At 36.9% G+C, this 27,465-nt stretch overlaps 1 protein-coding gene across 4 annotated transcripts in view; it reads right to left on the bottom strand.

Annotated features, from left to right (window-relative positions):
• The window catches only part of CDK5RAP2 (CDK5 regulatory subunit associated protein 2), an 82,134-nt gene that overhangs the window by 49,360 nt on the left and 5,309 nt on the right, over positions 1-27,465 (bottom strand). For 3 of the 4 annotated variants that reach the window (XM_026113768.2, XM_026113766.2, XM_026113765.2), the window contains 11 exons: positions 25,539-25,649; positions 23,877-23,953; positions 22,216-22,339; positions 19,925-20,076; positions 17,660-17,822; positions 16,960-17,013; positions 16,381-16,500; positions 15,698-15,790; positions 13,737-13,955; positions 7,791-7,961; positions 6,781-6,954 (listed from right to left, as the gene is read on the bottom strand). In XM_026113768.2, the coding sequence (XP_025969553.2) occupies positions 6,781-6,954; positions 7,791-7,961; positions 13,737-13,955; positions 15,698-15,790; positions 16,381-16,500; positions 16,960-17,013; positions 17,660-17,822; positions 19,925-20,076; positions 22,216-22,339; positions 23,877-23,953; positions 25,539-25,649 (1,458 nt within the window). The remainder of the gene's footprint in view (positions 1-6,780; positions 6,955-7,790; positions 7,962-13,736; positions 13,956-15,697; positions 15,791-16,380; positions 16,501-16,959; positions 17,014-17,659; positions 17,823-19,924; positions 20,077-22,215; positions 22,340-23,876; positions 23,954-25,538; positions 25,650-27,465) is intronic. The other variant, XM_026113767.2, reaches the window with a different exon arrangement.

Here is a 27,465-nt window from a genome sequence, read left to right on the forward strand (position 1 = left end):
GTGAAAGAAGTAGAAGTGCAGAAGTCACTGAACCAGCTCAAAAGTCACTCAAGTAGTTGCTGCCCACCTCAAAAGCCTAACATGAATCTGGAAAACATTCACACTACTTCAAAAAGCTATTATTAAAGGAGGCTAATAGTGCTCCACTATTTACCTACCATCAGAAAGTAACATATCTAAACGGTCATTTATTTTTATCACAGTCTAAAAATAATTTTTTGCCCCAGCATTCTCACTTTTAAAGTTTACAAATTAACAACCCAAGAACAACCTGGCAAATAGGTATTTCAGAGAAGAGGAAGGAAGGGAAGGGAAAAGGAAGTAGAAAAGACCAAGCTCCAAGCACACACTTCAGAACACTGTCCTAACAGTCCTCTCCATACTTTGGATAAAATTAACTTTCTTTAGGGGAGCGGTTTCTGCAAATTCTGTCCCATTTCTGAACAAAAAGGAACGAGCCAACAAATAAAGGATGAGCATGTCAGATGCATACCCACTGAGTCAGCTTTCTAAATAATCAGCTGAGTCACTGCAAGTTGCTTCTTTACTTGTGCCAAGAAAAGAAAATCATTTACCTGCAGTCTTGCTCTCAGAAGGGATATTATTATTATAATAAATCCAGACTCCTCACTAAGCGACCACTGAAAGAACCCAAGACTTTTTTCATTCCAAAACAAACACTGAGCCAGTTTCTTAGTAGGAGGCACAACTGCAGCTTTTTAAATTAATATTTGCTTGCAGCCATTACAAAGAAATATCAAAGTTATTGTTCTGCTCAGAAGAGAAAGTAAGTGGAGTGTCTTCTGGATATCTATAGGAAATTCAGATTTATTAATGTCAGACACTATATCTTCTGCCTCTGTTTGAGAAGAGTAATAGACCCTGCTGCTCCTCTCAGTTTTCTTTTCTGACCAAAAACTGAAAGAAAGAACAAAAAAAGTTCCATAGCTTAGGGGGAATGTGTATGGCTCTACTATGACAAGATAACTCTAGAGAACAAAGAAGAAACAATTCTATTTTCTCCATATTACAACTTCAAGAATGAAAACTAAACTCTCAAGAGATACTGAATCATTAGTAAACAGATCTTTAACAGGGAAGCAGTCTACACCCAGGAGTTTCAAGCAGCTGTTATTACTGCAATTGCAATTCCTAAGCCAGGAAATGCAACAAAAATTCAGCTACAGTAGAATCTTGCTAATTCACACTAATGAGGCAAAGACTCTATTAGTTCGAGAAATTCAGTAATCTGCAAAGTAAACCCTACAAAAGCAAGGACAACTCTTGTTTACTTTTAATTATTTATGCTCATTCTTCAACAGTGTGCTAGCAAACATATTAAGTAATATTTTGCAAATGTAATCAAATTTTGATCAAATTATTCCTGTTAAAGTAATCTGCATATCAGATCTTACTATAGAAAGAGTAGCTTCTACCACCTAATACTACAGATTCTTTGAGGAAGCAACCCTGTCTTTGTACATGTTCATCATGTTCCCAACCATAATCATAGCTGTACTCTAACAAATGTCTCCAGGCTCATAGCAATTTATGTATTAAATACTATTTTATATATGGCAAAACACTGAGCTTAATATCAAGGTTTTTATCAAGATGAGCATAGAAGGAGCTCACAGTGATGAGTTCTGTTGACTGAGTACCAAGAAACACAAAGGCAAACTTAGGCTTACATAGGTGATCCAGAGACAATTAACAAAATATTTCATAAAAACCTTGTAAAAAAGCAAATATTACAGCTTGAGTTAAAAAATCTTATCAAAGTACTGGAATCTCAGCCTTTCAAGAACAGTCACTAAATGAACTACAGAGATTGCAATGTAATTTGGAGAAAGCTTGATCACTGACTGTGACGCTGATCAATGACATAGAAAGCAACAGAAAGCGGCAAATCTTGACTTACATTAGATGGTTAACAGTCTGCTAAAAGTTCTATTGAACTTTTCCATATGTCTGCTATAAGCTTTGCAATTATTACTGAAGGCACTACAAAACTGTATCCTAATTAAAAGCTCTTTCTGAACCACTGGCAAAGTAATGTCACCCTGAAGACTGTATGGTACATAAATTAGATAACAGTTGTCACCAATTTTTCAGGGTCTGTGACTGCTGTATTAACAAAGCAGTGCTACACAAAATCATGCTGTGGTTTCTTATGTTTCCTTTGGAATTCACATGTTAATTTAGTTCTACATTTGCACCAAAATCTCTGTAAAACCTCACAAAATCCTCCTAACTCTTTTTTTCTGCATTATGAGAAACATGAGCTATTTCTTAAATCCAGATGTGACAGGAGCACAAATCAGAACTACAGACAAATTGTTGTGACCTCTAAATTCAACTAGCTAGGTAGAGGTTAGCAAAATCATGGAGTGCTCTGATTTTTCAGAACGTTTCACGAATAATAAGGATGAGAAGAGGAACATTTTTTTTTGTACATTATTACTGTCACTTCTAAATAAAGTGTAGGACTGAATTATTCCAACCAACTCCCCAAAGGTACACAAAACAAGCCAGCTCTGTAACTTGCATAGACCATAATGCTGTGGGAGTTAATGAAACATTAAACCTCTTGACACATGGTGTGAGGGAAAATGTGTTGGAGGAGATAGCTGCAAGACAAGCAGGACCATACTGCAGTGAAAGATTTATATTCCCATGAAAGGAGGCAATCTAATGCATGAAAGTCTGTATTTAAGTCCGATATACTATTGCAAAGCAGCAGCGATGGAAAACATAAGTTATTTTCATTAAAAGGTTTCTTAAATTGTAAGCAATGGAAATAAAAAGTTTATAGCTCCACAATAGGTAACTTATTGGCAAAGTCACAAGAATATCCTGTTGTTTCACTGAATACTCTCTTGCTTGCAACAACCGTCTGGGTGATTTCAAAATCTCTGAAGATTCGTGGATGAGTGACAGAAGGCTATAACCTACATCTTGTCACCAGTTCATCCATCCATCCACCAGTACCAGAACTTGGCAATTTCTTCTAACATTGCACTGAAATACATGAATGTTCTCTCATAAATGAAACAGACTCACTGATAACATGAAGATTGTTACAGGTCACCGAGTCGTACATCTAGAAACCACAGAAATGTCACAAAGCTGATGGGTCTGAGCAACTTACGGCCCTTCTTGCTGATACGTGAGGCAAGAGTAGTGGACTATACACACATCTCCAAATACCACTTCATCAGGCTAATTCCTTTAAGGTGAAGTTTCTGCTAATAGGGAAATGCTGAGATACACCAACCACATCCATTCCCATCACCAGGCAACATTCATTGTAACAGGTAAAAAGCGTCACGTTTAAAGTGCGTGAAGACACAGATAACAACAAAAAAAATTATCATTTTCAGCTATAAACTCATCTCATCAAATCAGAAATTGAACTACCTCCCTGTTTATATGTTCACAACATCAATTTCAAGAGATGAAAGCAACAACTGCAATATGCTGATCACAATTTAATAGACAGGACACTTATATTAAAAAAAAGGAGTCATCTACATCACTTTCCATAGTAATGACGACTTGGCGACAATGTTCACGCTACCTCAATTGCAACAGTTAAGACACGTCTGCAGTACTGCAACAATTGCATCAATTCCAATTCTCAGGACCCACATCAACTGCAAGGCTCTGGCTATATCAATAACTTTGGTGCATTGACTATAATTCTCCAACTGCAGCAAATTAAACATCACAATTGTATGCACACAGTATTCTACAATTGCCTGATTGCACAGTATTAACTCCCTAACTACTGGAGTAATTATAACCAAAGTCAAATAATGTGCTGATCATATAGGAATTACAAAGTGCCTTGTGTCTGCAGAAGCATCAGATTTGCCTTATAGTCTATCAGCTAAATACATTTCCTATTCCAGCCTCAAGTGGTGTATAAGCTCACTTTCCCAGACAGAGACATCACAGAAAGGCTATATTACAGCAATTATAATGATTTTGTTTACACTTAAAAAAATCAATTTAGAATTAAAATTCTCACCACTGTGACTCTTTACTGCAGCATATGCTCTGTGCAAGATTACATGTGCAGCATAACAGAGCCCAGAAGCACAACTAAAGGATTGAGCAAGAGCTGCTTTTCCAAATATTGCTGCTTTTCTAGATATTAAAGTGAACAGCACAGGTCTAAAAAACTGTGTTAGAACTACACTTGCCTAACAAATGCCTAACAAATGTTTTGTGGGTAAAGGAGTATTGGCAGTGAGAGAAGGGCATTAAGTGCAAAGCAAACAAAAGTTTTCAAAATTACATGGAGTCTGCAGCACTTCTAAATTCATTGGCTGTAAAGCCCAGAATATTTCATTTGAGACTTCACAGATACCCGAGTCAGCAGTTGCATGACTAACCTAATTATCAGCCTCTTGCACTCTCTCTCTTCCTCTCTAGCCCATGACTGTGGCTCAAGAATCCAAACTTTAATTAGAAACTGTCATTTATCTTCCCCAGCCTGGCCAAGGCACCCAGCAGAGCTTTGGATGTTGGTTGCTTTAAAATTTATCTTTACATTAATATAAAGTAAAAAGGTATCATGAAAGAGAGAAAGTTCTGCATCTCTCAATTCAGTTTCTTCAACTTTAAAGACCAGCAAGGCTAGAAGAGCCTGGTTTCTGTTCTCCCTGGTGGGGAGGATCCAGCTGTGCGTTTGTTGAGGGTTGGTGCAGCACTGTAAAGTCATCAAAGAGTCCAAAGCAGCCAATGAGCGCACAGCTCTGGATAACCTGTGTCCAAAAACTTATGATTAATATACTGAAGTGGGTTCGTACAGGAGGTGATCTTATATAGAGGTTGAGCTGAGAGGACAATGGGTTGTGATTAGGTATTGTTCACAATCACTAAGTGAACCAGCAATAGAGAATGGATTGTGATTAGAAGGTGGATATTGGGTCATTACCATGCATGGCTTCGCTTGCCACTGTTCTCTTTTCTGGTTATATACCTGGATTGGAAGCGGGGCGAAGAGAGGAAAGTTAGTGTTTGATTTTCATTAATTCTATATGATTTTCCATCACTCTCAGGTTCCTTTCATTACAGAAGTTATATGAATGCACTGCGGTTTGTTTTATGGAGGTAAAATTTCTACCTAACCTTTCTCAGACCTTATTTTCTCTGTACGTACATTAACGTATACTTTGATATACTTTGCACTGGATCCGTGGCAAACAGTGATTCAGCTCCTTTGTTCTGAGTCTGTCAAACAAGCTCTGTGTCTCAAAGAGGTCTTGCATGTACCTTTTTGTAATAATAGTGTCCATAACATATTAAGTGGCTCATCACAAGTGTTCATAATGTGACACAAGATATAGTACTCACACTTCCTTTGCCCTGGCCACTTCATTTTAAATTTCCTTGAGAAAAAATCTCATTAATGACTGATATATTATTAAGCAAACGAAATAGCTCCCTTCACCACTAGGAAGCACTACTGTAATTCATGTTATTTTGCTTGACGCTTTCGGAGATCTTAATATACTAGGTTGCAAACAACAGAAAAAAAAACCCAAATGTAACATATCTTCAAAAGTCCTTATTTTGTTCTCTAACCTGTACACACTAATAAAAAATACACTGATGGAGTCAGCAACTGATTCAAACCCTTCTCACCATCACATCACCTTTTTTTTTTTTTTTTTTTTTTTTGCTGGTATAAAAGTAGAAAAAAAAAGAAATAAATCTCTATATTAAGACTTCATACTTTGACCTCAGGTTTTGAATACTAACCATTCTTTTCAATTCGTCCCATCAAATAAAGTAATGGGCATGTAGCATCCACAATTTTTTATATTTATATAGTATTTTCTTTCTTCTCTTGCTTTAAAGTACAATTTTGTTCTTGCCCTAGAAGCAGCCTCATTTCTGCCTATATTTTCTATTTCCAAGCTCCATTTACCTCCTGTGGTCACTAGCTCAGTGCAATCTTTTCCCTTACCTATTAGAAGTACACAAACTCTCTTCTGCAGCTCTCTTCAGGAGCAGATGCCCTCCGATTCAGGAGAATATTTCTATCATAATGACTACAAACTCTACCTCTTTACAGCAGGCAGGCAATATATTTTACATGCTTTCTGACAGTAAACAGTGCATTGATGCCACGTAAACTCAGAGTACAGTATCACGCACACTTACGATGCCACATAATACTACCATTGTACATTTTTAAAAATTTGAAGCCAATTCAAAATATAGGACAAAATTAATAATAAAGTGTTTATTGTAATTTTGATAATATAAAACATTTTTGTATAGAAGCAAAACAGTCCTGATTTGATTTAGTTTCAGTGTTTTAAGACTGGTTTATGCTGGTTAATTGAGTTACAGTCAGATTAGATCACTATAGATCAACTCTTGGGCTACGAATCCACGGGGGAAGGGGATAGAAGAGTGAGAGAGATGAGTGATGAAACATTTAGAATTTCACTGATTTTTAAAGAGAGAAAATATTTATTCTCTCAGTCCTGTCCTTCATTTTCAGCAAACTTTCAAAACACGCAATGTGCAGACTTTCTGCTAGCAATACTGAGGTCTTTGTGCTTACATCTATTGTAAGAAAAGCCATGAAAAAGCTTAATTTCAAATGAGATGGTACTACTCTGAAGGAAAAACTGCTCCTTGCCACATGGATGAACTATGATGAGTCTAAACCCACATCTTTGAAGCCAAAGTCAGAATTATCATCAATTTCAAGTCAAAATATTTCTCTGCAAACAGTCACAGTTATATCGAACTCACCTCTAACTCCCTGACTATCTTGATGATTGACTGTTGAGACTGTACAGCATATTTTTCCTTTATTAAGCCTTCATTTTTCAACTCAAGTTCTTCATTGGCTTTTAGAAGGTTCTTGTACTTCTTAAAAAGTTCCTGCAATTCTACATCCTTTTCCTTAATTGTTCCATCAAATTTCTAACAAAAGAAAACAGTGAGACAAATTTACAAAATTTGCCCTAGTTTTATTCTGCAAAATAAACAAACAAAAGATGGAGAATATCCAGTGATGACCCTGCTCATGTTCTTTATGTACTTTGCAAAAGAGGAGCCCAACCTAGCCCAATAGGAACAAAAAAAGACCAAAATAAGCTTTGGCCACTATCCAACACTTCAAATATAAAGGAAAAAAAAGAAAAAGAAAAAACATTCAACAGTTAAATCATGAAAAATAAAGCAGCATTTATGCATTAAATCAAGGAACTCACTTTGGTCTCCAGGTACAGAGAGCAACCTCAACTACTACTTTTTGCACTGCTAGTTGAACGCCTTCTGTACATTTCAAGATTTTATCTCCCTCTATAGGAGAATGTTTGGGCAGGAGTCTGTCAGCATTCAGGCAGCTCCTTTCTCATATATCTCACTTTACTGGGGCTTTTTCCAAAAAACGAGAAAATATTCTAGTATCTATGCCTATTCCTCAACTTCTAGTTTCTGCAGAACAAACTGAAAATCATAGGTACTCCAGAGCTTTTCAAGTTATCTTGCAACAACAGTGAAAATTCTACGTAAGTATTAGGAAAGCTTTCTTCCCTCTCTGTCCACATGTTTCATAAAAACCTAATAAGAAATCTTGTTGAATGCCACACACCTCTATAATTATATGTCTATTCTGAAAATACAGTATTATAAAATGTGAAGGATTATCATCTAAATCAACAGTAATTCCAAATATAAATGGGATTTTGTAATCATTCCTCATACAAAATCAAATGATAACTTTTCATTTTTTATTTCAGCTTAAGTCTACCTACCTGAAGCAATAGATCCTTTTGATTGACATCATCTGTTAGCTGCTTGATAACTAGTTCTTGGCTCTGCAACTTTTGATTGCTTTCACTCAAAAGAATATTGTAATGATGTTCAACCGCTTTTTCTTTCTCAGTCATTTCACCATGCAATTTCTCTAGCTGATTTCTAAGGTCCTACAAAAAAAATGAAACTGATTATTTAACAAATCAACTTAAAAGAAAAAAGACTTAAGAGTGATAACCCATGTTATTAGTTTAACTTTCCACTGCTTTAAATTACTTTGATCACTGAATGATCTGGAGAATGTATTTAAGCCAGTGTCTTCCTCTTGGCATTCCATGAATATAGATAAAGAAAGAGACATTTTGGATGAGGTGTCAGCACTGCCTTCTGTAAATTTAAGTTGTTATAGTTTAAATGCTTTTCATACAGAATGACTGGACTCCAAAGCTGCGGAGAATATCACGCACGTACATGTTGTCACTGTCAGAATGAACACACTTCTGAGTCAATTTACTCCTTTGCTAGAAATAGGAGAAAATTGGTTGGGGTAATTCAGTATGTCATTTATTCTTTTTCTCATCACACCATGGAAATTCTTGTACTAACACTGCATTACTCTTGCATCCAAAAAAAAAAAAAAAGAGAAGAGCACGAACTTCAAACTACCAATCATGAGTGTAAGATCAGTCTGGTGATTAGATGTTGTGACCAGAACTTAGATCTTGAGTTCAATTTCCAACTCTGCTAATTACTTCCCGCATCTCCAAGATTAGATGCATCATGGCTGTGCCTTAGTTCCCCATCAGGAAATTGTATATTCCTCACCCCTTTCACTTCTACAAGATAGGAACAATCTCTTTCAATATCCATATGAAGTAGCAAGTCCAAAGGACCCTAACGTTTGTTGGGATCAACTACGACTGCTGCAAGGTAAAAAGCAGTTGCTTCCTTTTTTGCAAGTCATGCACTTCACAGGGACTATAATTATATCTTTCTTCTTCTATGTATTCCTACAGATCCTCTGCCATTTCACTTGAATAGCTTCCATCTGAAAATGTGGCCATCTGTGGGGTTTGAAAGGCTGACTACCTGAAAAAGCCTTGAGTTCCAAGCAGTAATATTAAATAATTCCTATTCCTTACATTTTGCTACTAACCAGGACAATCATTAAATAAATGGAAGTATACAAGAAATTGTTAGTATATGTTATTAAGAGACACATTCAGGTTGCAGAGTAGAAAAGTGCAGAAGCACAGAGCAGTAGAAAAGTTCAAAATAGTAAATGTGTTTTTTCAGAGCTCTACCTTTCCAGCTTCTCTGCCACCACCCTTTGAGTCAATACAAACATGTCCTTTTCTCCCCTGATTTGCTACAAATTTCAACACTGCAAATTGAAGGAGGCATAGCTCACATATGGAGTGATTTCATTTTATAAAGTTTTACTTTTCAAGAAGATCTGGAATATTTGCTGCAAGGACTGTTCAGAAAAAGAGAAGTAGAAACCTACAGCAAAAGAGCTGTTGTCTAAAATTAAACAACTAAAACATACAGAAGACTTTGTACTATTTAAACTTTTCTTCAAACCCAAAGAATCTAATAGAGCCTACATCTTAAAGTACATTTGTTATCATTTTATTTCCAAAAGGGCCCATTTGTGAAGTATCATAAGCCTTTTAAATAGTTTGTGCTTATGCTAGTCACCTATAAACATCACATTTACCTCCGCTGGAATTTAAAATGCAATAGTTGTTTGCTATTCAAAGTACAGGGAAATAGTGTTAGTGACACTTTAATTGCAATCTCTTTACAAACTGTTTTATGCCCTTTTCTTGAGTTAATTACTTTGCTTCATGCAGGTTGACATCAAATTCTAACATTATTTTACTATTCCGTTTTACTTCTGTTTGTTTTGCACATTACATACAAATTGTTATTTATACTACCTTTTTGTTTATTTTCTTTGTTTTAGCTTCATTATCAGGATCCAGCTAAGAAAACAGTGACAGCTCCCAAAAATATCATCAAATGTTATTCAATTTCAAAGAACAAATAAGCTTTGACCCTCAGTTCTGTAAGCTAATGAAGGGGGTTTTTTTGTATTTTTTTAATAACCAATAGGACTATTTGCTTAAGAAAACTGAAGAACTGCAGAATCGGGCCCAAATTTTGTCCATATACACAAAAACTCTCAAATGTATTACTACTTCTACCCAACTACTAACTATAAATACAGGCTTCAGTGTAGAACAACTCCTTTAGGAGACAGCATAAGATCTGATAACCGTAAAGGCTTTTAGCTTCAAGTTATGGAGCTCTTCTAGTGGGTGACATCAAGTCTATTCATATACAGAGCTTGAACTGGAACTGAAAGACCAACTGCAGTGTTACAATTTTCACAATGCTTTTTATTTTTACATTATATTTTGATACTTTCACTTTGCTGAGAGGCTTTCAGTGAATCCATTCCCTATTAGTAGATACAGGTAACTAGGCTTTAAAGGACCACTTGTGATCTGTCCTATAACTTCAAGAGACCACTACTCTATGACTTCTCTTTATGAAAGCCATAAACAGCCTTGGGAAGCAAAGATGTAGGCATATATAGCTAGAAAAGAGGTCACTGCAGTAACAGTACTGCACTCCCTATTACCTAATCTCAGAACAGGTCTAGATGTAAAGTAATAGTACTTCTTAGTGTACAACACCTGTCAAGCACAGAGACTATGCTTCTGCCTCTAAGCAGCACAAACATTCTGGTTGGGTTTAGGGGAAGAACTAGACTGACAAAGCACGTGAAGTCAGAAGGTGTCAGAGAGCCTGCAAGAGACTTGCATTTTGAAGATACTTAGCTTCTACCACTTCTGCCCCCAAAGTTCCCTAAATCCTTGCCAAAAGGAGCTAGTGTTGAAACTGATAATTATTTTCTTTGCATGAGCCAGAATTCTATAACACCCAAAACTATCCATCACTATAGCAGGTTGTTGAACTCACTGACCACTCAAATTGAGAGAAAAAGCTACTGCTTTCTATACATTGAGTTGCAAGCATAATACAGTACCTACAGTTCTCAGAGCATAAACTTTGCAATTCTTTCTGCCAACCTTTCTCCCAAGAGACTTTCCTATGATTAATGATAGTTGAACTAAGAAAAATGAATGTGAAGCACTATAATGCAGAAGATTGGAGCAGATGCCTCCCCCTCCCTGTCAGATGGAAAACAGGTTGGGGAATAATTAAGGTGTGAAGTTCCAAAACCTCCCTCTCAGGCTAAGCTATGAGTAGGAAGACTAATAAATTCTGCCTAATGAGTTTTTCTGCATTTCCTCAACCAACTGATCAAATATGAATACCTAGTAAGTACACTTTAATTGTCTACATCTAGGCCCTGATAGGGAATAGTTACTAAAAGTATGTAATCAACTGAATTTGAACACACTCTTTGATCTCGAGTTTCACTTAAAAAAAAATCTCTTATAGACACAGCAGTATAGTGGATGCAAGTAGCATTAAGGATGCTTATTCCTCATTAACTGTATGTAAGAACATATGCCCTAAGCTTGCTCTTTCGAAATACAAAACCATCCAGAGCCAAATGATGCTCAACCACTGTTTGACAGCAGCTTCTGTAAAGTACAGGACAGAACATTTTTGCTTTTTAAGCTGACACATAGCAGGGAAAAGAGGCAGGGCACCCACCCATCCCTGGGCAGAGGCACCATACCAAGAACATCTATTCCTGCCGTTCCAGGAGATTCTTAATACTTCAGCATGGTTAGTAATTTGGATGAACAGCTCCCCTGCCACAGTCTCAACTTAGTTTAGCCTTCTTCCAGCCCAGGACTGTAGTGCCCAATCCTGCTCCAGACAAAACTGTTCACAGCACAGCAGATGCACTTCTTCTGGATCTCTAAGTTCATTTTCAGATAGGTGTATTAAAAAAAAAAAATAAAAAGAGAGACCAAAATTGCCATCTATGATATGTGATTAAAAATGACCTTCTAAGTGAGGGAAGACACCTAAGAAATGTTCATTACAGATATAGAGGGGAATTTCTAAAAATCAGGTACATGTGTCAGCTTTATTCTAACAAAAGAGATACACTGATAAAGAGGTGCCTCAAAACATAAATAGAACAGAAATTTGAAGGCTGTCTCATAAAGAGTTTGCATCAGATCACTGAAGAGGTTTTCTATTTGTCAAAGAGCAAAATACCATAGCATATTTTTCACTCCCACACATCTACTACTTAATGGGCAACATTTCACAGGCAAATGTTGCTGTATCGAAATGTACTTGCAACTCTGAAATTGCAGCAGCTGTTCTGCAAGGAGTAGGAAATAGGTTAGGGATAATTTCTGTAAGACTGCTCATCTTTTGGCAGGAATGCTTCTCCCCAAGGAGCTAGTCATTTAAATGAAAAACTTGGACATAATGGAGTCAAATAGGCTTCTATAATGCAAGTAACTTTGAATCCCTTGGCAAAGCCCTACTCAAACCTATTTTTCCTACGCATGTGTATATCCTAGCTCCCCTGAAAGGGGAAAAAAGGTTCTGAATAGAGAAGACAGTTAAAGATAAAAATACTTTAAAAATCAATAAAATATGTTCTTTGTAGCTGTTTTACTGACAGGAGCTATCTGTTCTTTCTCCCCTTAACCTCAACGCGCAGAAGAAATTTCAAAGCAGAGCAAAGATAGATTTTGTGACAGCAGCCTAACCACAGCTGACAGTCAACCAGAACTGTTAGTCAAATAACTTTTTTTTTCTTTTTTTTTTTTTTTTAAAGGGGAGGAGGGGAAGCAAGGGTTGGGGAGAACTTACTTGTTTGTAGGTAAAGAGATCCCTCTACTGGATTTAACTGATATTGCAGTGACAGAAATTTTCATGCATACCTGCTTTATTGAGGCCCTTTTTTAATTGGAGCAAAACATTCACTGAAGGGATACAAGCTCATTTAATCTTTTATGTTATTTAATATAGCTCCCGGCTAATCCCTAGCTAAGGGCAGCAGCCTTTGCAAGCAGACAGGAGCCCACTCTTTCTGCAGATACTGTTTCGCAGAAATGCACCATCTGCCCTAATGCAAGCGGTTTTGAGAAGATTTAAGGGGTGGGAGGAAAACTACACACACGTGACAAAACATACAAGAAGCAAGCATGTTTTATGCCAAGCAGTGAGCAGGAGGTGTAGCCTTTTCAGAAAACAAAAGAGGAAACCTGATCTTTCATTTTGTTGCATGAGCTGCGCTTGCTGGAAGCAAATGTGCTTGTCTAGACATCTACAGCAAGGTGAAAAACCCTAAGCGGAATATGAAGCAAACAAATCAATGAAGAGATACAGCACACCATTTTTGGTAAATTGTGATCAACTAATCCTGTGCTTTTGAGATTTTACAAGCAGAAATTGCTGTTTAAATATACAGCCTTTACAGTGACCAAGCTATGATAGCAAAAAGCAAGCAGAAGTTTGGCTTAAGGTCATGACAATGAACTCCTCACTCTTGTATTGCATTAGAACTGAAAAGAAAAAGAGTTAAATTAGCATAGTGCAATTTAAGACAGTTTACAGACATGTAACCTGACAGATACAGTAGAATTATAAAATATACATTATCATGCATGTTATACTCTACCATCAGGAAAACAGAAACCAATGTTTACCATTTACCACTTATACAGACTAATGATGTTATCTAGAATTTACCTAAAGTAAATCTCATTTTGATAATCCTTTAAAGTTATCTGTGTGTGCAGAACACACGCCAAAATTTTTCTCAATCTCCTTGGCCACATTCTTTTGAACACTGACTCTAGGCAAATGCATTTACTTTTCCAAAAAGCATTCAAATTAGTTTAACGAAGTTAAAATTGTTAGAAGAGGACATACTAGAAATAGAATCAATTATCTTTTAACTTTATGAAATAAAAGGAAAAAATGATAATAACATTAATGGTTTTGTCACTTCTGCTCTTCTGTAATTGTGCTTCATCCAGCTCCCTTTCCATCTTCTCTCTTTCTAAGTTCAAGTCATTTAGCTCTTGATCAGTCCTTTTAATCCTCCTCTGTAGTTTACGGTTCTCAGTATCCTTTATAAGGTTTTCTGAACGCAGCTCAGCTAGGAGGGTTTCTTTTTCCATCAAGAGCGCTTGATAATCCTCAGCACCCTAAAACATAAAGCAGCAAAGGTCTACAAAGGTACTTCATACAGGCTGAAAGTCTTTACTTCTGTCTACTTCCCCAGCCACCCCCCTCCATCCTGTTTTACTCTTTTCAGTAAGTAAGGTCCAAAAATACAGTGAAATGACAGTCACCCAAATGACACAAGAAATGTTATATTAGTCAGCTGAGAGAATTTCCAGTGTAACAAAAAGCCTTCAGTGACATCCCGGCTAGGAAAGAGTTTTAGGTAAGTAAGAGTTACATAAAGTTTGGTCAGCAAAGAAGCCTGGAGTGAAAGTGAGACCATTTCATGAGCTATGGGAACCAATGCTAATATATAAGGTCTTTTCTTTTGGGTCAGTTTGAATCCAGACCAGGTCAAGTAGCTACTAAGTCATAAGCACATTCCATACAGAAAAAAAGCAAGGGCTACTTGTGTTGATCCCTCTCAGTGTTGTGGCTGGCCTCCTCCTTGATGTTTACAACATAGATGACAGAAGTAGTGAGCTATGCACCCTGATCTGCTCACATCGAGAACCATCTTCAGCTCAAAGTTGAAGCTAATTAGCAGAGTAACGAGGAGAAATGCTTGCTGTGTTACCCAACATGCAATACGGTTTTTATGGCTAAGAGGGATTAGTTGTAGACTTTTTAATGTAGCACTTTCCAAAATAATCAAACTTTCATAAAAATCAAAAGGTTATGGTGACTGGGTAATATTTCAATAAGCAGGACTTCCTTGGTATGAAGCTGGAAAGAGATTCACACAGGCCAAAATTACTTGAAAGAGAAGAGCGTATACTTAATAAAGTACAGTAAAATTTGGTGTTAAGTGAAACAGGGCATCTCCATTTCTTCAACTGCCATTTATAAGAACTGACCACTACTATTTCACTAGACTCTGAAATCTAAGCAGCAGTGCGGTCAAAGCTTTAGGCCGGTGTACCTTGGAAGCAAGCATATTAGCCTCTTCCATTCCTGCTGAGCTAAGAGACCAAGTGAATGAACAAACACCATAATAGAAAAGTCACTGTATTTAATCAGTGTTATTTTAGTTACAAAGCTGAAAATCCACTTGTACTAGACCTGAGTTCAAGACAAGTCTACAAACATTAGAAGAGCCATTACGTGGTCTGTTTTAAAGTCAAATTCTCATCTTCTCCCATCTTTCACATTAAGGCCTTTAGAATGCATAAGTTACTATCATAAAGTCCTTTCTCCTCTGCACACATGAAAGCATTACTAAATCACATTTTCACAACAAATACTCCACTACTTTATAAACAGGTGTTTCACATTTATTACACAAAAAAATTCAACACAAGTCTCATATATCCAATTCAACTCTGCTAATATAGAAGAGCATGTGCTGTTGCAACATTTATGGAAAAGAAATCAAAGTGTTCTTAGGCTAACAAAGCAAGCTCAACATCAACTCAACTATTTCAGTATCTTTGTCACCTTTCTCTCCTTAATTTGCATTTATACATTTCTCCCTTAAATCTCAGTTGCTACAGGAAAAAAAAAATTGAGAAACATAAGAAATCTGTCAATTTAATGCTCCATCATTTAAACAGAATTGGTCTAGGCAATTCATTTCATAAGAACAATTAAACATTTTAAACAACATATTAAAATAATTTCCATGCTTTCACTTTCAGTGATATGAAATACCACCTCCTGTGTGGAATTACAGAGAAGGGAGGGGGAGAAAAGGGGAAGCCACATTTAATTGCTTGCTTCTTACCTTGAATTTTTGGATGTGTGCTTTGTGAGTTGCCTCTCTTGCCTTTGCCAATGAAACATTTAAATCCTCAATTTCAGAACTAAGTTCTTCATTCTTTAAATAAAGTAAAATGAATCCTATGTAGAAAGAGTTATTTCCAAGGGATGATGATTTTGTAATAGCTATCATGTCTAATTATCTCCTTTCATCCAACTACACAAAACATACTTTAAAGCACAGGAACACTAAATGCATACTAAGTCTTGTATAAGAAACTGTTAATCCTACGCAACACTCAATAGACTTAGTATTTCCCACTATTCCACAAAATCTCAATTTCATTTGAGGTTGACCCCTCCTATTGTAGCTTACTTTATATGCCAGCTCCACCTACTCAACAATGCAAAATATTTCTCATACCTCAAGTGATGTTCAAAGCTGATGAACAAGTGTGCAACTGAAGACATTCTCCAAGTTCTTAAGGGAGAAAGCATCAGTTCAGCATCTTTTTCCTCCCCCACAGTCCAAGACTCAAAACTCTAGAGAACAAATGTGACAGTTTTCCACAGAACTGCTTACAGCTGTATGACAACAGCGATTCAGGACCTATTAGAAGCCTCCTAATGCTTAGCGAGATCAGTCAGCCCCTAACAGACACACACCCCCAATGACAGTTCCACCAAGCAAGTTCATAGCCATCATACCTCTTTTTCTTTTCCTTTTAATGCAACAGTTAGCCCTTGAATGGTTTTATCCCTTTTCAAACCATTTTTCTTTTCAACAGCAAGCTCATTTTCTCTCTCTCGTAGCTCTTCTTGAAGAGACTAAATTAGATTATGTGAAAGTTACATTAACTTCCTACTAAGAGATACTGTAACTGCACACTAATAAGCATTCTGTCTCAGAGTTCTTATATCTTTTTACTCAAATTACTAATATAAAAATATAGTCCCAAAATGTGAGTCATCTTCTTAAAGATGTGTCTGGAATATAGTAACAGAAGCCTAATCTCATGGGCTGGCCATGAGTATCCGTCATACAGCTTAAATATTTGATAAGAATGCCTATCAACTTCACTGAAAATTGCTTCAAAAATAAGATGAGCTTTCTCATCCTCTAACAAAGGATTTATTGAAGGACTTCTTTGCTCCTTTTTGAGCCAAGGCCTCTCTGTATCTATGAATGCATAATAGAAGAGATCCCAATATCTATGAATGCATAATAGAAGAGATCCCAATATGGGCTCTAAGTGGTCAAGGAACAAAAACAAGACCAGAACTTACCTGAATTTTTTTTTCAAAGGAATTTCTCTCATTTTTAAGCTCCATTCTAACTGCCTATTAAAAAAAAAAAAAAAAAAAAAAAAAAAAAAAAAAAAAAAAGAAAACACAACAACACACAGTTACCACCAAGTAAATTCACTCTAAGCACAAAAGTACCTCATTAAGCATTAAAGGGGGCTAAAGACAAATAAAATAAAAGGCTGACTCTTAGACAGACCTTCTGTACACTACAGAAATTATACCTGGACTTTATTCCATGAGAATTTGTTATGCCTACTTCTCTTACCAAAGCTTTTCTCCAGACCGTAACAGTGAGAAGACTTTAAAAATAAACTCTGAAATTACATTCTTATCTTCTACAGAAGTTATGTCATCTTTAAATGATCTATTAACATGTAGCTTTTTTTTTTTTAAACATACTGTGCAATCTTAGTGATGTGTATCTATAATAATATAGAGGTAAAGTCAATGAAAAACATGACTTGTCAATGAAAGAATGCTAAGCATGGATAAGAAGGATGAGTATTGACAGCCAAACCACAATATAACCAATACATGTTAATGGCATGGAGAAGGGATAACCATGGAGAAAGGTATTAAAAAATTGGCTTAAGTCACTTACATACTGTCATGCACAAGACCTTTAAAATTCAGGCCGCATGAAATTTATAATGTACAACTGTTCAGTCAATTATCTCACCTCTATCTCACTATCTTTTTCATGCCTCAAAGCAATGGTAAGTTCTCTGATTTTTTCTGCTGGTAAGTTCCCATCATGAGATCCACTCTGAGACTTTTCTTCTTCAAGGTGTTGAATTATAGCTTCTTTATTTTTCAAAGACAGATTCAGTTGCTCTATAAGTCTAAAATTGTAAGATTTCATATTAATCTTGCAGCATCTACCACTACTACGACCCTACAGTCATTGCAGTAATCCTACAGGCAACTTTCCTAGGCAGACTCCAGATAAAACTTGTTTGATTTTGGGAAGTACTTTCAACAACAACCCCTTCTCCCTCCAAAGGAACCAAAAAAGGTGCCTTAACTTCAAGCAACAAATAAGGCTGAGCTATCTGCAAGGTGCTCATTTTTGTTCTCCCCCAGTACCATTTCAAAAGTAAACACTTAAGAGTTTGGGTTTTCTTTCATTCTATATAAAGCATAATATAACTAAAAATAGTGACGCTTATCAATACATTCCACTTCCTAGCACATGAAACACTAACCTTAATGTGCCAGTGTCCCTCAAGTACTTGCTTTCACTTATATTTGTAAGCTAAAATAGCCTTCCAGTGTCTCACATATTCAGAATAAAACCACACACACGAAGAAATTGGTCATTGCTTGGTCATACTCATCTTTGCACCACCAGTCTAACAGATAAAAAACCAAAATGCTCAAGTTTCCTCACAGACCCAATGGACTTGAAAACTTTCTAGCATTAGATGCCAGCTATGATTCTCTAGGCATTTGTAGCCTAGATGGTGAAAGGGTCTTTAACGACAATATAAATTCCAAATGTGCTATTCCCAAACAAGTTCAAGTGTTTAGTGCACACTAAGACTCTGTTCACTTCAAGGAGTCAAGTATTCTCTTCTTCCATTAGCATTCTGGTTCTCTAATCCTGAAAATCCTTACACTGATCTATCAGCATGTAATTACAAAAGGTCCTGCCAACACTGAGTCACCAAAAAAAAAAGTTCTTGGACTCCACACAGCCTTCAGTCTAGTGATCCAGTGCCAACAATTTCTTTCGACACTTTAAGCACTGTTTTCACACAAGCTACAGAGCTGGAACTTAAGTACCTCTGAAAGGGACAGCTTTTATAATGCATTTCTCCCAAGCTCAAGTCAGTCAGGAGAGCAACCGCTATCATGTAGATGAGTTCAACAGATAGGAAGAGGAAGACAGGAAAAGGTAGAGTGGAAGGGAGGGAGTCGACCTTGGAGGAGGTTATTACTATGGTGTCACTTAAGGTACCGTATCAAAACCAGTTAGAACAATTTCATGATTTTTATGCTGCTGGAGAGTTTGGATTTCCAATTACCAGTCTGTATGCTTTTATAAAAACTGTCTGGAAAACACTGCAAACTTATCTTTGGTCCTGCCCCAAAATAAAGCCTATGAAATCAAAGCCTCAGATCAACGTAATTTTCTTTTACCTGAATAGACCAGTTGGATAACTGCAGGATTCAGTCATGCAACAACAGGAAAGATTACCTCAAAGTTTAAGGAATCATAACAATCTTAACTGCATCTTTTCATCTCTCTTCTAGGTTAGCATCCTGAAACTAAGCTTTATTGGACTGCTAACCAGACATGCATTTTACCCTAAATATCTAAAAATCAATCCTCTGAAATTTTGAGGTTTGACTGTGGGCATTTTCCCCCAGCTGACATTATTGAACAACTCAAGCACCTTTTCAGCTACCTGCCAAACAAAGCAAAGCTAGTGCTCTGTAAAGAGCAATCAAAATCATGAAGCCTAAACTACTGCATGTCATCCTTCTCTAGCCTAAACTACTGCATGTCATCCTTCTCTAGCCATTTAGGTTTACCAACAGATGCATCACTGGAACTGAATAGTATGCAAGCACTATGAAAGCAGTAAATGAAAACTAATGTAAGAGTTGTAATTTCTACTCAGTAATGGCTCAAAAAGCAGCTAGAAGAAAAGTCAGTGAAGCTACGAAAATTTTTGAAGCAGCACATGCTCATGTCACATGCATGCAGATTCTTTTACACTTTCAGACCACAATGAAAGACGATTCTGCAAACACATAGCTTGTAAGCTGATTGCTGTATTTATTTAATCGTTGGTTGGATCAGATACCCAGTAATGCTCACTCGCGTATTTGAGGATATGCTCAAACCCTTAAAACCAGTATCAACATTAACTGTTTAAAAAATTCTCAGAGTCAACAATTTCCATTGCTTAAAAACATCACCGGCAAGAGTTCTCACCTGTCCTTCTCTGCTCCTGTAATCACATCTAGATCCTTTGGATGTGTGTTTGTAAGTGAAGCAAGTTTCTGCTCAGCCGCCATTCTCAGAACTTGCTCCTTTGTTGTCACTGCAATGGCTTTTTCCGCCTCCTCTTGGGCAGCTTTAAGATTCTGTAAGCAAAACAGATAATCCTAATGCTTATAAAAATAAAGTGGTCACAAAATTTTTCACATATTGAGATCTCCTCCACCAAACATAGGTTGGTATGTTTAGTATGTTTAGTTTAACAACTTTTAGTAAGTATTTCAAGCACTTTGCAAATGCTTCTGAATTCTGTGTCTGGCTTTATCCCACCGTCCCCCTGTTACCATAACAAATGGTTACAGTTAAATGAAGGAGGTTAGAGAAGGTTTTTTTTATTCAGAGATCAAATTCATATTCACAGCCTCACTGTAGTTAATTGGAACTCTTCCCAACACCATTTATAATATCTTGCAAGAACTGATGACATATGAGCCAGACATTTTCTTCCTGAACAGCAATGGAAACAGAGGTAACACCCAGATATTCTGGTCAGGCTCCTCTAGTGATCTAAATCGTGGAGACAGGGAACATCAAAAGCCTCATATGCTACATAAAATTTCAGACCTTCATTTTTATGTTGTAAGCTTCCTTGCTGTGCTCAGTGAATTTTGCTTTCTGTGACCTAAAAGCCTCCATGTAGCCTAACAAGTAATTCCCCCTCTCCTTCAAGTCTATCTCAAAAAAATTCTCAGTGGGGCAGGGGGAGATAAGAAGTCCTTTATTACTAAAATTCACCACTACTTCCCTCTCCTAACAGACTGTTCTGTCCTCATTCATCTTTGAATGAAAAATTCCTAAGGAAAAGTAATCTTTATGTTCCCTGGATCTGTATATTTATATGGCACTACATAAGCAAGTGACTAATACTACTTTGCAGTGTTTACATTTACAAGCATAAGAAAGTTTACTTGAGGCCAACATTGTCTTCAGGCAATAGAGAATACCACCCTGAGATTAGATTATTTTCCCTTCTACCAGTCAGATCTGGGAAACACCAGCCCAACTGACTGTTTTGGTAACCAAGGAAGCAGTTGAGGATCTTCTGTGCCTACCCAATAGCACAGGGAATGCTTTGAGAAATCCCAATGCTATCCAACTGAAGAAAGGTCATGGAGATTTTGCCTCTCATCAGAGAACTCACTGCTTTAGGAATACCACTAAATCATCCTGACAGAAAACAGCATCATGAGATTTGTACCATCATCTTCCACGATCACATTCTTTAGAGGTGGGAAAGCAAATATTAGAATATACCTCCTTGCACTATTTCTCTTCTTCCATAAAATTCTACTTCCACACAGCTATCTGTGAGTAAAGGATTTTATAAGGGTACACAGTCAATGATGCAAAACAATCATTAGCTTATATATTTCCAGAACTTGAAACAAATGTTTCCAACACAGGCCATTCAATAGCAAAATTGTTCTCTAAATGAAATGACTTCTTGCTTCTGAGGAAGCATATTTACATGGAGAAGAAATTTCTCTTTGTTGTTCTCATTTGGTTGTGGAAAGACACAATGTGAAGCAATTCCCTATCTTAACCACAGACAAGGAATTCAAGAAAACATCAGAAAATATCCTCTGAAACAGGGAGAAGTTATGCAAAAAGGTGACAATGACAGCAAAAGACAAAAATGTCTGGCAGATAAAGGTCACCATCAAATAACAAAGAAAAAGGCAAAACACACAGAAGGACCCACTGGTTCATCTACCAGACACCACCATGCGTACGCAGCCACTCTCAGCCTATAGTAGGGCCATGAGCATAAGCCATGGAATCTCAGATTTATACAGGTATACTGAGATCCCCTATACAAGATAGGACATGGCAGGAGCTCTTACAGAGTGGTTTCAGCTACTTTGGAAGCCGAGACCTTATCAGTGGAAAAGTTCAGAATCAAGCCCCTCTCCCTCTCAATAGAAGGTATTATAGTTCCAGAAATACAGCCTCCTGATCAGAACTCAGGAATCAAAGATTTGTGCTGCATGTACCTAAATGTCACCAAAAAATGGACAAATTTGCTGAAGACCAGCTATCCTCTCATATTCAAGATTTCTAGAGCAGTTAACAACATTTTCCCTTTCAATATATTTTTTTTTCCTATTTTTCCAGGAAAGCTGAAACAATTCTGGAATAATTTATAGGCAGATCATGGTATCAAATCTCAGCCACAATACAAAAAATAATGCTTTCTAATTTCTCTTTCAGTTTTAGACACTTGCCTCTTCCAGAAGTTTTATTCTGCTAGTCAGGACTTCTTCCACTTCTTGTACCTTCTTTTGTGCCTCTTCTTTCACACGCTGTATTTCAGCATCACCACCCTGGGCCAGACTTTCAACTGCCTTACTAAAAGACCGTAATATAGATAGACATCCAGCATTAAATAAAAAAGCTATTAGAAAAATACTACTGTTCATTCTCATGTGGTCCCACTCAGGAGAAAAGGTAATGACGAAATTTTTTTATTCTCGCCCAAAAAGCACTTTACACATCAAGAGTAGGAAACATTTAAAGTGTGAAAGTCTGACAGATTACACACAAGCAAGTGGCTTCCACTTTATCTCTACTTGCATGTCACTATAGGATTAAATACAAATACCTACAGCTTATATAGCAATCACTGGGGTATACCCTCAGCTTGTTATAAAGCAATTAGAGTTCCACACACAAGCCTTGTCACCGTAGATAAGCAAGCACTTTTTACATGTAATGAAAAAGAAGTAATTGCAATATTTCCTTCATATTTTTAAACTTCAAAATACAGTAACAAGCCTTTGGCAAAGTTGTATTTTCTACAGACAGCAGCACTGAAATAAACTGAAGATATGAAGCTCCTGCGACCTCTCCAACTGCATCTTCGGTAACTGTTAATTCCTTGTAAGAAAGAAAGAGCGTTTCCTTACAAAGCAAGGACTTGTTTGTAATCCCCCCCTTAATTTTGCTTCCTATTAGGAATTTCAGTAGTAGAAGGCTCCCTACAAAGCCCGTCAATACACTGACAGCTACCTGGAGAGACCAAACAAAAATTAATTTGGTCCTCAGGATCCACTTGAAACTACATTTCTCCAGACTACAGAAAAAAAGGCTAATTAGTAACAATTCAGTGCCTTGTGAGGTAGGTCACACAAAGAAAAATCCATTGAAACAGAGACCCATGCAGCAGTCAGTGGCTATCAGTCACCGCCAGCTTAGACTCGTTTGGAACCAGACATCTAGGGGAAACAGTTTAATGGATGATTGTCAGCCCCACAGCCATCCAGGCCCTCCACAGACCATATTCTTCCTCATACCATAAGACAATGCAGCACTACACAACTTTTAAAATCCTTGTTTTTGCTATTAGGGCCTTTTTTCCAAATCAATGTTACTTATTTAACTGTATCCCTAATATTATATAAAAATGAATGCACTTATGGGATTCATTCTAGATTAGTTCTCAACTACTCTTACAGCCCCTATTGTTAGAGTTGTGTGTCCCATTTTACCAATTCAGTAAAAAAGTCCACCTGTTGAGACAATTGCGATCTTCGCTTAAAAAAAAAAAAAAAAAAAAAAAAAAATTTTTTTTTTTTTTGGTTACAAGAACAGGAACATTAACCCATTCCCAACATTGATCTACCTGAAAAATACCAGGTAATGAAGGATACCACAAAGTCTCACCGGCTGGTGTAACTATGTTAACATTGCTGTGTGTTTAAGAACTCATTATTGAGACTAAATGCCAACTGAATGAAGCAACTTCTAGATAAAATCCTCTAAAAATATTACTTTACAACCTTCACAGTCCTAAAGCACCAGAAAAAAAATCATTTAGAAGTAAGATTCTGAAAGTCTCAAGTAAGAAACTGCAATGACTGACACTTAGAAATGTACTGGTACTTACGAGGCTTTGATAAGTAGTTTTTCTCTCTCCTGCAGGTCACGCTTCAGACTTTCTATCTCAACTTTCAGTTCAATATTCTAAAATACAAGAATGAAAATGCCTGAAGACAATTCAGAGGTCACCATACTCAAAAGTTACTGCAGTATATAGGTTACCTTTTGCTTGCACGAGCAAATTAAAGTCTCACTGAGCTCAGAACAGCCTAAAGAGTGTAGGGGTGAGTCTTGGGGGGGGGAAGCAGGGGGAAGGGTTAAAATGATTTTTAGCTTTTAAAGAAAATACCTTGGAAGGTTCAAGAATCTCAAAGAGCTTTTAGGACTGTTGTATTCAAGCAATACAAATCCCCAAACACATACACTTAACTACAGTGGCAAGCAGTACAAAACAATCTGAAGTTTCTAGAGCTTGCGGGCTTGATTTTTTTCTTTGAGCTACAAGATCTGTTTTTATTTCTTTTTTTAAACTTGATTATCAAAAAACCAATTACCAAGGTTTAAGTTTTAAAGTGGTTTTGTTATAGCCTGGGGAAACTACTCATAACTTTAACACACATTATACAAAGAAGTATCTGGTCCACAAGTTGACAGACAACTTTTCAATATATTAGAAGTTAGAAGACACCAGCATGGAGGACCAAGACAGAAGACCAATTAGCAAAATTTAGTCGAAACTGTGACCTAACTGAACACTGATCTATGTACTTTACTACAGCAATCATCAAGACAGTTAAGTTTTCATCCTAATACAGGAAACTGAAGAGAGACATAGTTCTGTTACTAATATAACATATTAATACATTAGCAAGTGACTTCCCCCCCCACCCATAGAATGCAGAGGTCACCAAAAGGCCTAAGAAATGCTTCTCATCACCTGTAAACCTGAAACAACAAGGACACGGCTCTCAAATCCTTTTTCCAATTTAAAAAACACCAGTTGGTTCTACCACCTCACATACAAAACAAGTTAATGGCTTCCCAAATCCTGTAGGAACCTGCATTCTTTAAATGCAGAACAATAAAACTGGCAGCTAGACACAACCCTAATACAGCTGTATCTATATGCATCAATCAGATAAATGCCAGCTCCACGGGGACTGGAAGATCTACTGCTTTAATCAACAGGCAGCCATAAAGATGGTGAAACACCTTTAGAGACCACCTGGAATGAAGTGGACCCCTTCAGTGAATGGCCAGAGGTCAAGCAGCTAACAAATGCTGGAGTACCCGCACAACCTCCAAGTAGCTTTAATAGCATCTGATAAAAACCCATGAAAGGATACAGGAGTGAACTGAGCTCCCTGATAGCAGCAAGCACAATCACTACATGCCCAACTCAGAAGGGAGCACGCTGCTTCTTCTGCTCCCCATTCTGTATGTGATTTCAGTAGCACAACTCAAAAGATCCATAACCACATACTTGAAACTTAACATCTCATAACCTGTCCCATAACTACAGACATTGACACAGCATCTTTACCGGGAACCGTAACCTTATCTTTCCACATGTCGTACAGGTTATTTCAATTTTCAACTCCCTTATTACTGAAATGGATTGGGTTGGAATAATGTAAAATACTCCAATAAAAGTTGAGTAAAACAGGTAACTTTCACATAGAACAAACTCTTAAAAAAAGTGTTCTGTTAAGTTATTGTAAATGCATACAATTTTGTAGATTTCTTCAGTGGGACCATCAAACTTCTGCTGCATTCGCTCTTCCAGAAAATATATACGAAGTTTCAGGTTGAAGTTCTCTTTTTTCAGATCAGTGATTTGCTGTAAAAGAAAAAAAAGCAAGCTATACCTTGTTTTTCAAGCCAAGTAAAATAACCACTGAAAATTGTCATATTTGTTTTTGGTCTTCACAGTGCAAGACAAACGCAAAGACTGGAATTCAGCCAACTACTGGACACTAAAAAAAAAAATTCTCAATTATGAAGCTCTTAATAACAGCATACGATACTCAGGCCAAAAGGGAGCAAGCATTCTTCCCTCCAAGACAGTGTCACCCAGGGAACTGCAAATATTCTAAGCCCTTGAACAGGTTTCTATCATCTGCTCCAGCATCAGCACATATCCCAGAACTTACTTTTCCTCCAGCACCCCAAACATAACATACTGTTTTTTCATCTCCATTCTTCCCTTGAAGTTGAAATCACATTCTAGCCTAACCATCCTGAATATATTCTTTAAAAAGATTAGATACACACGCACATCTTGTATACATGTGTGTATATATATAATATATATAATTATATCTTATAGGTATATTTGTGTGCACGTGTTAAATGTGTGGTTAATTGAATTTATTTTAGCTTATCAGCACGCTCTTGCACAGACAATGCCCTTTAGGATATTCCTTCTCTAAGTAGTAATGGTATCTAACTTGACACAAAGAATCCAAGAGTTTATACCTCTTGGTTTGCAATACTAAGTAGTTCTTTCTTCTAAAAGATACAACTTGAACAAAATACAAGAAGATAGGTTGAAACAGAAGCATTTTCTTGGCAAAGCTTTGGACAGTAGCATTATTCATGGGAGAAAAAGGCACAAGTGGGTAAGGCATGTGAACTGGATCAAACACCAATAAAACCTTTACTCCATCCCCTATTTTATGGTGCAATTCTCTGGAAAAAAATTGCTTCTTGTACATCTGTCCTTCAAGACATGTGATTTTTAACCTTCCACATAGAAGCCGCAACATAGTTGATGATTTCATTAATGAGTCTCCTTCTAAAATTTAAGAGACTAAGTGTAAAACATTCATTCAAATAAAACTGGTGTCCCCTGCCAGATGCTTTCAGCAAAAGGAAATCTAATGTTACAGAGCTACTAATAAAATATTTATGTAGGCTTTTCTAGAACAACAGCATGGCACCACTTGCAAAAATTATTAGCAATACAATTTTTAAAGTACTTGACATGTGAAAACCAAGGAAAACTATTTTCTGTAACTGCACTCAGAACCCCCATCTGCAGGCAATTCCTCAGTTTAAGCAAGCTTTGCTCAGCAAGCAGTCTCATCATTATTCACACAAGTAAAGATCAACCAAGTACCTAAAAATATGCAGGTCTACACAGACTTGTGACCTATTCTCACATCCAGACAAAGGCTGTCTTTAGAAGCAGTAGCAATGCATATATTTAATCCATTATTTTATCACTGTTTCCCTACAATTCCAATTAGATGATGAGAAGAGTAGCGGATATAAACTTGGTCTGTACAAGTTATAACTGCATAAAACACAGTATCACACTAGCTTAGTTAAACTGATATTTAAACAGATGCAAGCATTAAGTTAACACAACTTTGATACAAGTCAGAGCACAAGTGCAAGATGCTGCTCAAAACCCAAATCCTTATTCGGCATAAATCTAAAAATTACAGTTTCCTTAAATGAGATAAGGTTGCAATATTGAACCCCCAAGGGCCAGATCCTGTACCTCTTATTCTGCTGTGTCCTGCCGAGTTCAGCACAACTAGTGAGAACAGGCCACCGAGCTTACTTTTTAAACTGGCAATGATCATTTCAAATCACACTCCAAAGTTATACAAGCCGAACTTAGTCTTCGCACCTTGAATACATTTCTC

This window comes from Dromaius novaehollandiae, chromosome 20 (assembly GCF_036370855.1).
Source record: "Dromaius novaehollandiae isolate bDroNov1 chromosome 20, bDroNov1.hap1, whole genome shotgun sequence".
Taxonomy (NCBI): Eukaryota; Metazoa; Chordata; class Aves; order Casuariiformes; family Dromaiidae; genus Dromaius; species Dromaius novaehollandiae.